General features: G+C 43.8%; 1 protein-coding gene across 1 annotated transcript in view; it reads right to left on the bottom strand.

Moving 5' to 3' along the window:
* Nucleotides 1–17,476, bottom strand: part of LOC124777290 (WD repeat and FYVE domain-containing protein 3) — a 299,899-nt gene that overhangs the window by 69,257 nt on the left and 213,166 nt on the right. Inside the window, exons 42-47 of the mRNA XM_047252642.1 lie at nucleotides 15,766–15,882; nucleotides 14,529–14,667; nucleotides 14,162–14,373; nucleotides 13,797–13,929; nucleotides 13,183–13,336; nucleotides 12,526–12,760 (exon numbers count right to left, since the gene is read on the bottom strand). Of these exons, the coding sequence (XP_047108598.1) occupies nucleotides 12,526–12,760; nucleotides 13,183–13,336; nucleotides 13,797–13,929; nucleotides 14,162–14,373; nucleotides 14,529–14,667; nucleotides 15,766–15,882 (990 nt within the window). The remainder of the gene's footprint in view (nucleotides 1–12,525; nucleotides 12,761–13,182; nucleotides 13,337–13,796; nucleotides 13,930–14,161; nucleotides 14,374–14,528; nucleotides 14,668–15,765; nucleotides 15,883–17,476) is intronic.

Genomic DNA, 17,476 nt, shown 5'->3' on the forward strand with positions numbered 1-17,476 from the left:
AACACTCCTCTGTCGCCAGACGGTGGGACTTTGAGAGATAAGGTAAGGATAGTAATTATGGTCAGTGATGACCTTTGTATGTTTTGAGAGGGCTTGCTCATCAATAAAGATGTGATGGCCATGAATGACTAGGCTGAAGAGAAGGAACTGTTTGGGATGGAATGGATGGTAGCTGTCAGAGCGGAGGTATTGCTAGAGGTTGGTAGGTTTGATATGGACAGAGGTACTGATGTAGCCATCTTTGGTGAAGTCGAGGTCAACATTGAAGAATGTGGCTTGTTGGGTTGAGGAGGACCAGGTGAAGAAAATGGAGGAGAAGGTGTTGAGATTCTGGAGGAATGTGAGGATGTCCTCACACTTGATTCAGATCACAAAGATGTTGTAGATGCCTAATCAGAGGCAGGGCTACCTGTGAAATCATTCATGTGATTTACAAGCTAAGCTGCAACCACTGTGCTGCATTCTATGTCATGACAACCAACAAGCTGTCTGTCTGCTTGAACAGCCACCAACAACCTGTGGCCAAAAATCAGCTTGACTACCCATTGTTGAGCATGCTGCCCAAAACAATGTTCCTCATTTTAATGACTGCTTCACAGCCAGTGACATCTGGATCCTTCCTACCAACAATAGCTTTTCTGAACTGCGCAGGCTGGAGCTGTCCCTGCAGTATATCATACTTTCCTGTGACACTCCTGGTCTACACTGACATTAGTCATTTCCTCAACCCATCTATCCTCTTCCCTTTTGTTCCCACTCCAGTCCTACATAGTGTCCCCCCACCACCCTCATCTAAAGCATCATTTTACTGTTCCCCATCCCTCTCCTGCTACCCCCTCCCCACCCCAGCCTCCTCCTTACTTCCACCACCCAGATTGCTTCTCTTGTCATGCGATGCTGCTAGCAGTCTGGGCTTGACAGCCATAGACTGGTCATGCGTGTTAGTTGTGCACGCACATGCAGGCATGTGTTGTTTAATTCCATTGAAGGCTTTTTTGGCCGAACACTTACTTGTTTGACAGTCTTTTTGTTGTGCCTGTCTGCAATGCAACATCTCTGCTATTTGTTGAGTAGAAACTATCCTTTTCATAATATCATTGCTATTCTGTCCTGGGTTTTCCACTGTTTGAGTAACCTAATTGTCATATATTTCTTCTTCTTTAACTGAGGCAAAGTGGCTTAATTGTCAAAAAGTCCAGGATATCATAATACTATTTGGGCTCTGTAACTGCTTGAGATAAAATGCACAAATCAGCTAATTTGATGTCAGTATTAAAGGCACGGATATCCCAATCAGTAGATGTCAATTTTAAATTGCCTCTTATTATCATGGCACGACTGACAAAAATTACACATCTACTGCTCTCCTGTTTCTCTTTGCTGTATTTATTCACTTAATCATTCAACAAAAGTGGCCAATAACTGTGACCATTTACAGTTTCAGATCTTTCACTTTCACCCAGATTACTTCGCATTCTGAGAAATTAACTATTTCACTAGACTTGACACAGGTTTTGTCAACAGTAAATGTGTCACCTGCATTGGCACCAAAAATATGTTTCTGACAATAGCAGTCAGGATTTACGTTTTTACAGTCAATTATATATTTTTAGTGAGATTTTCATTCCCAGTGCTAGACAACAACTACTACTACTGTTAATCATTGACAATAATTATGAGATCTTATTCTGCATGCTCTGACAAAAAATGGTTCAAATGGCTCTGAGCACTATGTGACTTAACATCTGTGGTCATCAGTCCCCTAGAACTTAGAACTACTTAAACCTAACTAACCTAAGGACATCACACACACCCATGCCCAAGGCAGGATTCGAACCTGCGACCGTAGCAGTCCCGCGGTTACGGACTGAGCGCCTAGAACCGCTAGACCACCACGGCCAGCACATGCTCTGACAGTTGACTAATATTTAATTTAAATTCTTTGTATGACCTAATAAGACATACTTTCCTCTCTGCAACACATAATCTACAAGGTCAATATTTAGTAGCTCTACAGTAATTGAAATCTAACCAAAACCACATGTGCACACCACCCATACTTTGCAACTCAGCTGCTGCTTTGTGTGTGCAGCCACTCCCACCTCAAATCAGAAAAGCACCACAGTCCTCAGCCTTATTGTGCAGATCATTCTATCAGAATGGAGTTAAATAAAAATCACTTGCAATGGTCAGGATATCACAGCAGCATACCATGTCAAGTTCTGGTGCCTGAATCTTGATAAAATTTAAACTGGTTTGTACACATAGACTACTTAGCAAATAAACTGAATATCTTGGCATTTTCAGTGTGTATTTTGTCAACTGACACAAACACAGACACCGGAAAGATAATCTATAATTTCTACTTCAAGTCAGTTATTTGTTATGGTATAATTCTCTGGGAAAACACAGAATATGCCATGAGGCTCCTAGTATTACAAAACAAAATAATTAGGACCATCTATGTTGCGAAATAATGGGTACCCTGTCAACCACTGTTAAAAACTTTAAGAACACTATCCGTTATCTCCCTTTACATACGTAAGGTGTTGATTTTCTTTTACACACACACACACACACACACACACACACACACACACACACACCTGATATTTTGTTTCCATTTCCATCACAACTACTGCACAAGAGAGTTCTGACGCACTGTTTAAAACTGGATATGTGCTTAAAAATTTACAATAAAATAAATGGCAGTAATACATTTAACACTGAGCTTGGTTCACTGAAAAGACTGCTCTTTACTCTTCTGATGGAAGAGTGTTGTTATTCTGTTGAATAATCCCTTAAGGATAATAAGGACAGTTTATTTTTTTGTGTACTGAAAACTGAAAAAAATATAAGATCCTAAATAGAAATAATCAGAATGATACAAAATTATTACAAAATTCCTGAGAAAACAGGATTACGTGTTAATGAAGAAAAGACAGAATATCTGGTCATATGTAAGAAAATCTGACATAATGTACATTTGGCTGCTTATGGATTCACTTTCAGGATAGTTGACTCAGCTACACAGGGAGCCTTTTTAGTAACAACAATACAATGGATACAGAAACAGATACCCATGTAGCAACAGCAAACAAAACACTTTTTAGTTTTAGTAAAATCTTAAAGAAAAGAGCACTTACTACTAACTTCAGGTGCCCTTACACCTGTTGTAACAGTAAAATTACACAGATCTGAAAAATCAATACTTAAAAAGAAAGAAGAAGAAGAAGAAGAACTGTTAATACTTAACAGAACTGTACAAATGCCATAATACTGGCAAACTGCTAAAGAAGAGAAGGTTGAATTGAGCAGGCCTACAGAAAGAATTACAGAGAACAAACTACCTAGAACAGCCTTTTGCACAACAGTAGATGAAATGAAGTAGAACACCAAGAATTAGCTGGTGAGATAATATCTACATCTTCATCTGTATTCTGCAAACCACTGTGAAGTGCACTGCACAAGGTTATGTCCAATTGTACCAGTTACTAGGGTTTCTTCTCCTTCCATTCATGTATAGAGTGCTGGAAGAACGATTGTTTGAATGCCTCTGTGCATGCTGCAATTTTACATTCCTAGAGTCATCGTTTAAAGGCAGTTCTTGAAACTTTGTAAGCAAGCTCTCTCAGGGTAGTTTACGTCTATCTTCAAGAGTCTTTCAGTACAGTTTCTTCAACATCTCCGTGAAACTCTCCTATGAGTCAAACGAACATGTGACCATTCGTGCTGCCACACTCTGCATAACCATTCATGATGCCACACTCTGCACACATCACATTCAATATCCACTGTTAGTCCTATTTGGTACAGAACCCATATATTTGAGCAGTATTCTACAATGGATTGCACAAGTTGGTTGGTTTGGGGGATTAAAGGGACCAGACTGCTATGGTCATCGGTCCCTTTTTCCAAAGACAAAGAACACCCACAGAGAATAAAAACAAGGAACAGAAGAGATCACAGACGATACAGAACAAGAGATACTGAGACAAAGACAAGACAAAACAAACTAAAACCACACAGAGTGTGACGGTGGTTGGCCGACCATAGACATAAAAAAGGAAAGGCCAACCACTTAGAAACACATTAAAAATCAGTGTAAAACCATAGGCCAAAGGCCAGAATCAACACAAAACAATAAAATAAAACAGAAACACTCAGAGTAAATGATAAAATCCCCCTGCCCGAATAAAACGTAAAACTAAGTCAGCCATAGTGGAGTCGTCTGTTAAAAGGGCAGGGAGCGTAGCAGGCAGCGCAAATGCCTGCCGGACCACAGCTAAAAGGGGGCAGGCCAGCAAAATGTGGGCCACTGTCAAAGCTGCCCCACAGCGACATAGAGGAGGGTCCTCCCGGCGCAGTAAATAACAGTGTGTCAGCCGGGAGTGGCCAATGCGGAGCCGGCAAAGAACTACTGAGTCCCTGCAAGTGGCTCGCAGGGATGACCGCCACACAGCCGTCGTCTCCTTGACAGCACGGAGTTTATTGCGCATTGTCAGTTCGCGCCATTCATCGTCCCATAGTGCCAAGATTTTGCGGTGGAAGACTGCCCGCAAATCAGTCTCTGGGAGGCCAACGTCCAGAGATGGCTTACTGGTGGCCTCTTTCGCCAGGCGGTCAACATGTTCGTTACCCGGGATACCGACATGACCGGGGGTCCACACAAAGACCACAGAGCGGCCGCAACAGGCGAGAGTATGCAGAGACTCGTGGATAGCCATCACCAAACGAGAACGAGGGAAACACTGGTCGAGAGCTCGTAAACCGCTCAGGGAATCGCTACAGATAACGAAGGACTCACCTGAGCAGGAGCGGATATACTCTAGGGCACGAAAGATGGCGACCAGTTCAGCAGTGTAAACGCTGCAGCCATCCGGCAAGGAACGTTGTTCGGAAAGGTCCCCTAGAGTGAGCGCATATCCGACACGACCAGCAACCATCGAACCGTCAGTGTAAACAACACCAGAGCCCTGATACGTGGCCAGGATGGAATAAAAGCGGCGGCGGAAGGCCTCTGGAGGGACTGAGTCCTTAGGGCCCTGTGCCAAGTCGAGCCGAAGGCTAGGGCGACGAACACACCATGGGGATGTATGCAAAGTAGCCCGGAAAGGAGGTGGAACAGTGAAACCCTGGAGCCCAGAGAGAAGCTCTTTGACGCGGACCGCTATTGTACAACCAGACCGGGGCCGACGTTCTGGCATACGGACGACCGACCGAGGGAACAGGAGGCGATAGTTTGGATGCCCGGGCGAGCTTAGAACATGGGCAGCATAAGCGGCCAGCAAACGTTGGCGTCGGAACCGCAGTGGAGGTACACCTGCCTCCACTAGTACGCTGTCCACAGGGCTGGTGCGGAAAGCACCAGTGGCAAGGTGTATCCCGCTGTGGAGAATCGGGTCCAGCACCCGTAACGCAGATGGGGATGCTGAGCCATAAGCCAGGCTCCCATAATCCAGACGGGACTGGATTAACGCCTGGTAGAGCCGCAACAGTGTAGAGCGGTCGGCGCCCCAGCGGGTGTTGCTCAAGCATCTCAGAGCGTTTAGATGCCGCCAACACGTCCGTTTCAGCTGCCGGATATGAGGCAGCCAAGTCAACCGGGCATCGAAAACCACCCCCAAAAACCTGTGGGTCTCCACCACAGCAAGGAATTCGTCGGCAAGATAAAGCCGCGGCTCTGGATGGACTGTTCGGCGCCGGCAGAAATGCATAACGCAGGTCTTGCCTGCCGAAAACTGAAACCCATGCGCTACAGTCCAAGACTGCGCCTTACGGATAGCGCCCTGTAGCTGACGTTCAACAGCTGCAATGCCAGTGGAGCTGTAATAAAGGCAGAAGTCGTCAGCATACAGGGAAGCGGAGACAGAATTTCCCACAGCCGCAGCAAGCCCGTTAATGGCTATTAAAAACAGACAGACACTTAAAACAGAGCCCTGTGGGACACCGTTCTCCTGGACGTGGGAGGAACTATACGAGGCCGCGACTTGCACGCGGAAGGTACGACACAACAGAAAATTGCGGATAAAAATCGGCAGAGGACCCTGAAGACCCCATCCATGAAGTGTAGAAAGAATGTGATGACGCCATGTCGTATCGTACGCCTTCCGCATGTCGAAAAAGACAGCGACCAGGTGCTGACGGCGGGCAAAAGCAGTACGGATGGCCGACTCCAGACTCACCAGATTGTCGGTGGCGGAGCGGCCTTTACGGAACCCACCCTGAGACGGAGCCAGAAGGCCCCGAGACTCCAGTACCCAATGCAAGCGCCGGCTCACCATCCGTTCAAGCAACTTACAAAGAACGTTGGTGAGGCTAATGGGACGGTAGCTGTCCACCTCCAGAGGGGTCTTCCCAGGTTTCAAAACGGGGATGACAATGCCTTCCCGCCATTGTGACAGAAACTCCCCCTCGACCCAAAGACGGTTGTAAAGATCGAGAAGGCGCCGCTGGCAGTCCACTGAAAGGTGTTTCAGCATCTGACAGTGGATGCCATCTGGCCCAGGAGCGGTATCAGGGCAAGCAGCTAGGGCACTGCGAAATTCCCACTCACTGAATGGAGCATTGTAAGATTCCGGGTGGTTGCTGCGAAACGAAAGGCTCCGACGTTCCAGCCGCTCTTTAATGGAGCGGAAGGCCTGGGGGTAATTCGCAGAAGCGGAACTCATAGCAAAATGCTCTGCTAAGCGATTGGCAATGACGTCGGAGTCGGTACAAACGGCTCCATTCAGTGAGAGCGCAGGGACGCTGGCAGGGGGCCGATAGCCGTAGACGCGTCGAATCTTGGCCCAGACCTGCGAGGGAGTGACATGGAGGCCAATGGTGGACACATACCGCTCCCAGCACTCCTTCTTGCCTTGGCGGATAAGGAGGCGGGCCCGCGCACGCAGCCGTTTGAAGGCGATAAGGTGGGCTAAGGAGGGATGTCGCTTGTGACGCTGGAGCGCCCGCCGGCGATCTTTAATCGCTTCAGCGATCTCAGGCGACCACCAAGGCACAGCCTTCCGCCGAGTGGACCCAGAAGAACGGGGAATGGCAGATTCGGCGGCAGTAACGATGCCGGTGGTGACAGATTGAACCACCGCATCAATGTCATCAGTAGAGAGAGGCTCAAAAGCGGCAGTGGAGGAGAACAAATGCTAGGGCGCCCAGAAGAGTGACGCTGTGGTAATGACAAAAAGAGCGGAAAGTGGTCACTACCACACAGGTCGTCATGCACACTCCATTGGACAGACGGTAAGAGGCTATGGCTACAGATTGAAAGGTCAATGGTGGAGTAGGTGCCATGCGCCACACTGAAGTGTGTGAAGGCACCATCATTTAACAGCGAGAGATCGAGCTGCGACAATAAATGCTCAACGATGGCGCCTCGACCTGTTGCCACTGACCCACCCCACAGAGGGTTATGAGCGTTGAAGTCGCCCAATAGCAAGAAAGGTGGCGGCAATTGGGCGACCAGTGCAGCCAGGACATGCTGCGAGACATCACCATCCGGTGGAATGTAAAGACTGCAGACGGTAACAGCCTGTGGCGTCCACACGCGTACAGCGACAGCCTCTAAAGGCGTCTGGAGAGGGACAGACTCGCTGTGCAGAGTGTGAAGGACATATATGCAGACACCACCAGACACCCTTTCATAAGCTGCTCGGTTCTTGTAATAACCCCGATAGCCACGGAGGGCGGGGGTTCGCATCACTGGAAACCAAGTTTCCTGTAGAGCAATGCAGAAGAAAGGGCGAAGGCTGAGAAGTTGGCGGAGCTCAGCTAAATGGTGGAAAAAACCGCCGCAGTTCCACTGGAGGATGGTGTTGTCCATGGCTGAGAAAGGCGTGAAAGAACTGGGAAGGCAATTTACGCCGCTTGTTCACTCACTGCCACCGATTCAGTACCCGTACGAGAGGCATCCATGGCGTCTGAGGGACCAGCGAGATCAAGGTCCTCAGCGGACGCTAGAATCTCGACTTCATCCTCAGACGCAGAGCGCGAAAGGTGCGGTGGGGTTGGTGCCACCGCAAGTTCTTTGGCCTTAGAGGTCTTTCTCTTGGACTTCTCTCGCTGAACCTTGGGTTTCACCGGCTGGGAAGGCTTCACCGATTCAGTCTCCGGGACAGAGGAGGATCGTGAAGCCCTACGCCCGGCTGCTGGTGAGGACTTATGCCACTGGTGGCCGTCATCCTTCCCGCTGGTGGAACCCTGGGAAGGGAGGGTCCCAAGGGAACTCTTATGGGCTAGAGTAGCCGAAGAAGTTAGACGCTTCTCCGGCTGAGAAGCGGGGACGGACGTCCCCGACGGGTGGGAGGAGGTTGCTCCTGAGGTAGGTGGTGCAGGAGCAACCGGTTGGGGAGAGCCCCCCACGGGCAAGGGGGCAGGAGGAGTCTTACTGCTTATCGAGCTGGCTGGAAGTCTCGAAACTGATGGAGCTAGCACAGTCGTTGTAGCAGCTGCATACGAAGATGTCATTCTCACAGGATGGAGTCTGTCATATTTCTGTTTGGCCTCAGTATAGGTCAGCCGGTCCAGGGTCTTATATTCCATGATTTTGCGCTCTTTCTGAAAGACTTTGCAGTCAGGCGAGCAAGGTGAATGGTGCTCCCCGCAGTTGACGCAGATGGGAGGCGGGGCACATGGAGTATCGGGATGAGACGGGCGTCCGCAATCGCGACATGTGAGGCTGGAAGTGCAGCGGGAAGACATATGGCCGAACTTCCAGCACTTGAAGCACCGCATCGGGGGAGGGATATAGGGCTTGACGTCACATCGGTAGACCATCACCTTGACCTTTTCCGGTAACGTATCACCCTCGAAGGCCAAGATGAAGGCACCGGTAGCAACCTGATTGTCCCTCGGACCCCGATGAACGCGCCGGACGAAATGAACACCTCTACGTTCTAAGTTGGCGCGCAGCTCGTCATCAGACTGCAAAAGGAGATCCCTATGGAAAATAACACCCTGGACCATATTTAAACTCTTATGTAGTGTAATAGAAACGTTAACATCCCCCAACTTGTCACAAGCAAGTAACCTGCGGGACTGGGCGGAGGATGCCGTTTGTATCAGTACTGACCCAGAGCGCATTTTAGACAAGCCCTCCACCTCCCCAAACTTGTCCTCTAAATGCTCGACGAAGAACTGAGGCTTTGTGGAGAGAAAAGACTCCCCATCAGCTCTCGTGCAAACTAAGAATCGGGGCGAATAACTGTTACCTCCATCCTGAGACTTACGCTCTTCCCACGGTGTGGCCAGGGAGGGGAACGTTTTCGGATCGTACTTCTGAGCATTAAATTGAGCCCGAGAACGCTTAGAGACTGCTGGCGGCTGGCCGCCAGCGAGAGATGATGTACCACGCTTCATTGCGGGTCATCCGCCCTGATGCCACCTACTCCGACCAAGGGCCCTCCCCACGGGCGCCACCCAGCCACAGCAATAGCCACCTGGCAGGATGACCATTGCTGGGAGTCCTGATGCCCCAGGGAGATGGGCATCTACTCCTTGGCATACGTGGGGAGTGAACGGCGCAGGCATCAGTAGAGCGATCCCTGTGTTGTCAGGGGGCTACAACCAAGAGGGTACATGGCGGCCCCACCACAACGGACTGGCTACCGTGCTGGATGTTAGGTGACATGTGGTCCATGGGCGTCGTCAGTGCAGAAAATGGCCCTGCACACTGCTTGGCAGAAAGTGCACGCAGGGGCGCATCGATGCCCAAGAGATGGAGAGCGGGCAAGACTGCAACGCAACGACGAATAAGATGGCGAAAGTTCTCAACACAACACGGACACAATGCACCAAGTAAGGCGCCCTTCCCCAATCGGCTCGCTCTTCGGAAAAATTTTGAGATATGGAGGTCAAACCCGACAGGGGACCATCACATAAGGCCGAAACGTTTGAGACTCCTTTTAGTCGCCTCTTACGACAGGCAGGAATACCGCGGGCCTATTCTAACCCCCGAACCCGCAGGGGGGGATTGCACAAGTGATTTGTAAGCAATCTCCTTTGTAGACTAATCGCATTTTCCCAGCATTCTACCAATAAACCCACCTACCACTTGCTTTAGCCACAACTGAGCCTATGTGATCATTCTGCTTCATATCCTTGCAAAGTGTTACACCAAGGTGTTTGTTTGAGTTGGTTGACTAGGGGGAGGGGATCAAACAGCGAGGTCATCAGTTCCATTAGATTAGGGAAGGATGAGGAGGAAGTTGGCCACGCCTTTTCAAAGGAACCATTCCAGCATTTGCCTGAAGCGATTTAGGTAAATCATGGAAAACCTGAATTAGGAAAGCTGGACGCGAGTTTGAACCATTGTTTTCCATAATGCAACTCAAGTGTGCTAACTACTGTGCCACCTCACTCAGTGTTTGAGTTGGCCAATGCAAACTGTGACTCACTGATGTTATAGTCATAGAATACTATTTTTCGTTTTGTGAAGTGCACACTTTTATATTTTGGAGCATTTAAAGGAAGCTGCCTACCTCTGCCCCACTTTGAAATCTTATCACAATATGACTAAATATTTAGGTAGCTTCTTTCAGATGGTACTACATTGTAACTGCATCATCTGCAAAAAGTCTACGGTTACAACTAATATTGCCCACAACAGCATTAATATACAACATTAACAACAACAACAACACACTTCCCTGGGGCATGTGCAAAGTTACTTCTACATCTGATGACTCTCCATCCAAGATAATATACTGCATCCTCATCGCCAAAAAATCCTCAATCAAGTCACCAATTTGGCTTAATACGCCATATGACTGTGCTTTTGACAGTAAGTGTAGATGTGGCATTGAGTCAAATGCTTTTCAGAAATCAAGAAATACTCCGTCTACCTAACTGACTTGATGCAATGGTTTCAATATGTCATGTAAGGACAGTGTGAGATAGGTTTTGCATGATCGATGTTTTCGAAATCCTTGCTGTCTGGCATGGAGGAGGTCATTCTAGTTGAGATACATCATTATGTTTGAGCTCAGAATATGTTCTAAGATTCTGTAAAAAATCAATGTCGAGGATATTAGTGACAGTGTCCAACTACTGGTCACAGTTTTTCGTGCGAGTGATTTATGATAGATCACAGTTAGAAAAGTGGCTAACTCATTCACAAATTCAGTATAGAATCTGATCGGGATTCTATTGGGTCCTACAGCTTTGTTCAATTTTAATGATTTCAGCTGTTTCTTAACACCACTGACACTAACACTTACTTCACTCATCTTTTCAGTGGTATGAGGATTAAATTGATGCAATTCTCTGGTATGATGCAGCGAGGATGAATATCAACAGGAAATGGACAAACAGCGCACTTGACAAAAAGAAATGGAAAAGGCTTGTAGAGCAGGCATGTGGTTGATGAGGCTCCTTACTGCATATAAAGTACAGAAAGAAAGAAAGAAAGAAAGAAAGAAAGAAAGAAAGTGCACTGAAATCTATAGCAGGTATTTGAATCTTAATGTGGACACGGGAGTCATTGTTTGAATGGTTGTGTGTGTAAATGTATGTACTATTGCTAGAGAAAGAACCAGTACTCCAAATCTAGTGTGAATATTGCTTTCTGTTATGTGTTCCTGTGCTCCACACAGTGATTCACTGTAGGCAAGATGTCATCTTTTCTCTATTTTAAATATTTCTCCAGCCAGGAATTTCCATTATTATAGGAAGCTACGCATCTCAGAAATGTATGTAAAATAGTGAAAACTTTTGGATTTCCCCTAAAAAATTTTCTTATTGTAAAATTTAACATGTCTCTTATACATCAAATTATTTGAAAATTGTATGGAACGAGATGAATAAGTCACATTTCACCCTTTAAAATGAGACAGGTAACATATTATGCTTCCTTCGACATACATCTCACGGAATGACCATGACAGGAAAATCTGTGGAAATGGAACTCACATGTAGGTTTACTGACAGTCAACCTTCCCATACTCTACTTGTGAGTGGTGCAGAAAAGAGGGGTGTGGAGAGGGGAGTGTGTGAATACTGTAATAACAGAAGTTCCCTCCACCATCCCACATAATGTACTGTTTGTCCACAATAGTAAAAAAGCCTTTTACTTTTGTTGCCAGTAACAGTGAAACTTGACAATAGCTGAGAGAAACTCATTTGTGTACAAGCATTGGAAATGTTTCCACATGTGTCGCCTCTGCTTTCATACAAAACATGGGTAACAGTGCCAGCAGTGCGGGAAGGACTTGGTCCTACCATTCTCTCACCATTCCTCTTCCTGGGGCACTACTTATGAGTGGTAAGACATGCCTCCTGCCATTCCTGACTGCCACCCCATAAAGACTCTTCATACCATGGGCAAAAAGTAGTTTGCAGAAAGCACTAATAAAATTTTTGTTTAAAAGTTTGTGCAACAACTATAAAATTATGTATAGGTTGTACACTGACAATGTTTTATCAAATGTCAGTATGAACTTATTCAAATTGCCAGCCAAATGCCAAATTGTCTGGTTTATGTGATATACAGACTTGTTTATAAGAACTAATGGAGAAGTGTACAAAACTGACTTGTAAATGTCAACGTTTCCTTCATAGAAGAGATGGTGGAACACATTAACAGCCTCAACAGCAGCCTGTCCTTGCTGCTTGCATCCAAATATCAGGTCAATCCACTCGTGCAGATGTTGCGACACGTAGTCGCACTCAAGTGCCAGCCGGTGCACCCGTATGAACTCTCTCGGATCTTCCTTGGCCCAAGGTGGCAACACTACGTCACCCAACTGAACACCATTCTGCTTACAACCTGTAAACAGTAAAATATTCACGTAATGTTAGAGATTGCTTTTTTTTTTTTCTTCTTAATGGCACACACCCAGTAACACAAAACAGCTGTTTTTGGTGAATAATTTCCACTGAATGTAATAATAAACATAAATTACAGATTGCACATAGTAAGGGAAAAAGAAATGTTATTTAACATGCTTTATTGCAGCTACCACCAATTTAAAAAAAATGCATGCACATGAAATCCCACAAGTACACATTACACAGGGTTATGGAAAACTGGTGGTTCACAAAGAGACCAAGTGCATTTTGAAGTAACTTATAACGCAGAAAGAGAAAAGCTGTACCAGAGATGATGGAGCAAGCCTGGTAACCTAATAGAGAAGAAATTTAGATGACTATGGAACATATGGAGAGAAAAGTTTAAGCAATCATTCTCACCTAAATCGAAGTTATTTGAATTACAAAGGAACTCTGGGAGATAGAAAAACTCAGGTATCAGTTCTTTAACATCTGCCATATTATGTTTCGATGCTGATAACCATGCTTCTCGTACTGAGTGGAACATGCGATCAGCCAAATCAAAATGTCCTCCCTGTGGTAAAATACAATTTATGTCAAGAAAATATCAGTAAGTAATACAAAATACAACACTTAATTATTTTCATAAACAATTACTTTCAGAGAGCTTAACATTTTTAAGCTTACAAGCCATTCTGAAACACTTAACGTCCATCTTGTTGCTAGACTTCAGGTTTCCCAATAACAATAAAATCCACTACAACATACTACAATACCAATGATCAGACAGATACAAATTACTAGTTGGCACTGACTGAACATATGCTGTGCAAGTATTGCAGTGATCATGTTACTCTCTCTCTCTCTCTCTCTCTCTCTCTCTCTCTCTGTCCCATTTGCAAATCATATACCTCATCATATAGTTCTAATCAACAGGACACAGTTTAAAAAAACAGCTATATTGAAATCGTTGTGACACGAGTGACTATTTCTCAAATTATTAGCAGTATACCTTTTAATAACATGAAGCTCACCTGCAAACGAAGGAAATGCTGAGTAAAAGGTTCCATTCTCACAAGATAAGAGCACACAATCATGGCTGATGAATAATGAGTGCCATAATGATAAGGTGGAGTCTCACCATGAGGATCGTCCCATTCCTTATACCTAGGAAAGTAAAATGTCATAGATTGGATAATAGATAACATGATTCCTTCAAACATCTTGACCTTTTTTTGCACTTGTTTTGCTTTATGAGGCAACGATATAGTGTAGAATGGGAAATTTGGTCAAGATAAGCCTCATTTTAAATCAGCTTTATGGAATGTTTGAGGGGGGGAGAGGGGGGGGGACATGGAATATAAATACATAAAATCCTAGAACTATAAAAAAAAATTACCTTTTTTTGAACTGTTCCAATCTCTCTGGACTTTGTGCTCCCATCGGCTTTGTGAAATCCCTGAAAGTTTGCGAGTCAGTCAGATCTAACTCTTCACTCTCATAGTCAGCTAGTATCCACGGGAATACAGGGTACTGCATTAGATCATTATATGATCTGCCAGCTAAAGTATTCAGATGCATCAGGTACTGGAAATTGGAGATTTCACCACGCTGGAAAAAAGCAGTGTTTCAGGACTGACGATCAAATTTGAGAAGGAAAAGACTATAATATTATAAAAATGAGGAATAAAACATGAGCATTAATAATATGAATAAAATGTTTATATCATTCCATATGAAATTAAGTTTAACTGTGAGCAAATTACCACCCATCTCTGTGTGACAGATGTCTCTCCAATTAGAGTTGAAAGTAACCCTGCCCCTTGTTCCACATTTGCCGTTCTCTTTTGACCAGCTACAGATTGCTGCGCACTATCTGCAATGGCTGTGGCAAATGTCATAAACCTGCAAAAGTTATTTTTTTGCTATTTTTACAGAAAAAAGAGTTTATACCAAAATGCAAGGAACTAACATCTAAAATGTTCAAAAAATGATTATGTTGAATTCTGTAGAGGTATTATGGACAAATAAATATTGTTATCATCATCATCATCATCAGAATTGAAATTCAATCTAATCTTCCTGGTTTTGATTTCGTATGATATTTAAAATAACTGTTGCCACAACACACGATTAGGTGGCCTGCAAGCTTAAATAAGCATGGGAAACCAAATGTTGACAATGCCGGCTTTAGAGGGACATTCTCTCTTCATTTTGCTGTGTCATTCATCATTCATCAGTTAATTACATCTACACTAAAGTCAGCATATGTAACTACTTTCTTCTGCAGTTTTTCTGTTTTTAATTTACCTATCAGCACTTCACATGTACAATTGAAAATATTAAACAATAACTGCTATTTTCTCTGCACAATCATTCTCAGTGGTTAACACATATCAATTGATCATGATGATGAAACTAATCTGAAAAAGAATTTGGAATTATGTGGATCTAGGAATAGCTGAAAAATATGTGCAATACTACTATGATTCAATATGTGGAGAGAAGAGTTAAAGAGAAACACAGAATTATGTAGTTTTAATATCTGACACCAGCTTCCTAGTATTAGTAGGTGGAACACACTGTCTCCAGGGATATCTATTCACTACATCTCATGAAAGCTTGACTGATATTATATGTAGAGAACAGTCAATTTTTCAACAACGTTTTCAAAATTGCTAGCATGGAAAGCAATTTCATTTTCCTGCTTAAATTTTTTCATTCTGTCTACATGATGCCTTCTACATGATCTAGATGATGCCTTTTGCAAAGAATATGTGACACAAACTTAAAGCAGTTGAGTGATCAGTTTACAATACTGTTACTACTTTAACCTCCATCTATAAAATTAATATATATAAAAACATTTTGCACCTCTTTGATTTGGAAATATCTAAATACACATTTTTGGTAATATGTATTACTGTATTAGTTACATTGAGTAGAAATATTCTGTAATTAATAAGGTATGTTATAATAAACTAAATTTAAACATGATATTACCTCTGATACACCTTGTTACGCTGCTTTTTTTGAAATGCAAGTAAGTAATTGCGGCCATCTCCAGAAAACACTTCAAGAGCCATAGGTTGGAGAAGATAGCGCCTTTTATGAACTTCCCTGAAACAATGTTGCAATTTAATGAAATGCTCAGCCAGGTATCACATAAAAGTTACAATTATCATTGATATAAAAGGTTATGACCTACAGCTACTATGAAGATGGATACGTCCAGCAACATAAGCTTTCGCCTGCTACATCATACATCAAATATGTTCACAAATAAAAGCCACTACACCTCACAAAACCTTGTTATTCTATACAGAGTTCTGAACCATCTTGAAAACTAGCAGCTAGAATGAGTCCAACCATGTGATCTATCAACACACAACCAGCATAGGTTCAGAAAAAAACATTCGTGTGAAATGCAGCGGCTCTCGATTCATGTGAAGTAATGAGTGCTATTGATAAGGGCTCTACAACTGATACTGAATTTCTAGATTTCCAGAAGGCTTGTGATGTACTGCACAAGTGGCTAATCAATTTGCAAGTGCATGGAGTTCAGTCTCAGTTGTGTGACTGGATTCAGACTTTCTATCAGAAAGGTCACAATTAGTAGTAACTGAAAGAAAGCATCTACTGAAATGAAAGTTAGAATAACAGTTCTCTGAGGAAGCACTATAGGCCCTCCATGTTTTTAATCTAGACAAACAATTTACCAGACAATCTGAGCAGTTCTCTTATAATTTTATAACTGAAGTAATTAGAAGATGAATACAAATTAGAAAATGATTTAGACAAGAGGTCATCATTTAAAAAAAGTGCCAATAGACCATGAAATATAGGAAATGAGAGAGAAGACACACAAGTACTAAAAAAAATTTCAATATCATGAGAAGGAAAGTTGCTACTCACCATACAGAGGAGACGCTGAGTCGCAGATAGGTACAACGAAAACTGCGGTTTCAGTTCTATTGTTGACAAAGGCTATTGGCTGAAAGCTTTGTGTGTGAAAATCTTTTTGTTGTGCCTATCTGCGAATCAGCTTCTCCCCTATATGGTGAGTAGCAACTTTCCTTATCATAATATTGTTACATTCCATCCTGGATTTTCCATTGTTTGAAAAAAATTTTTTTTTCTTTACATGATAAAATTAAATTTCAAAGTTGTCACTTTGACTAAATACATAAGGGTTACTATTATGAATAATCTACAATGTAATCATCACATGTGGTGGGGAAGGTGAACCAAAGACTGTGTTATGCTGCTGAACACTTAGAGAGATGCCACAGTGGGCTGTGATGGCAACCACTAAAATAAGTGGGCAGGCAGCATTTTTCAATGTTTCTAAGTGTTAATTTTCCTCACATGCTATCTGAGAGTGATACGGTCGAGAAATACAGTATTCTGAAAATGGTTCTTCCACGTCAGTTGTAGAGTAATCATGTAGATTTAAATGACACAGCCTCTATGGCAAAACTGTTGAAACACTGTGAACCTCTGAACAATATTTCTACCAATCTCTGGCAATTTCTTGAATGGGAGAAGATCGGCAATCACCTATACAAAATCCAGAGTTTGTTCTCACAAACACTTTCACATTCCAATTTCCCATCTACCATATAGAGACATTTGCTGTCAAATAACTGGAGAAGTACACACAGCATGATCATACAGAGATGTCAAACCTATTGTTCTCTTGTTTCTACTTTGA

Source organism: Schistocerca piceifrons, chromosome 1, assembly GCF_021461385.2.
Source record: "Schistocerca piceifrons isolate TAMUIC-IGC-003096 chromosome 1, iqSchPice1.1, whole genome shotgun sequence".
NCBI classification, from domain to species: domain Eukaryota; kingdom Metazoa; phylum Arthropoda; class Insecta; order Orthoptera; family Acrididae; genus Schistocerca; species Schistocerca piceifrons.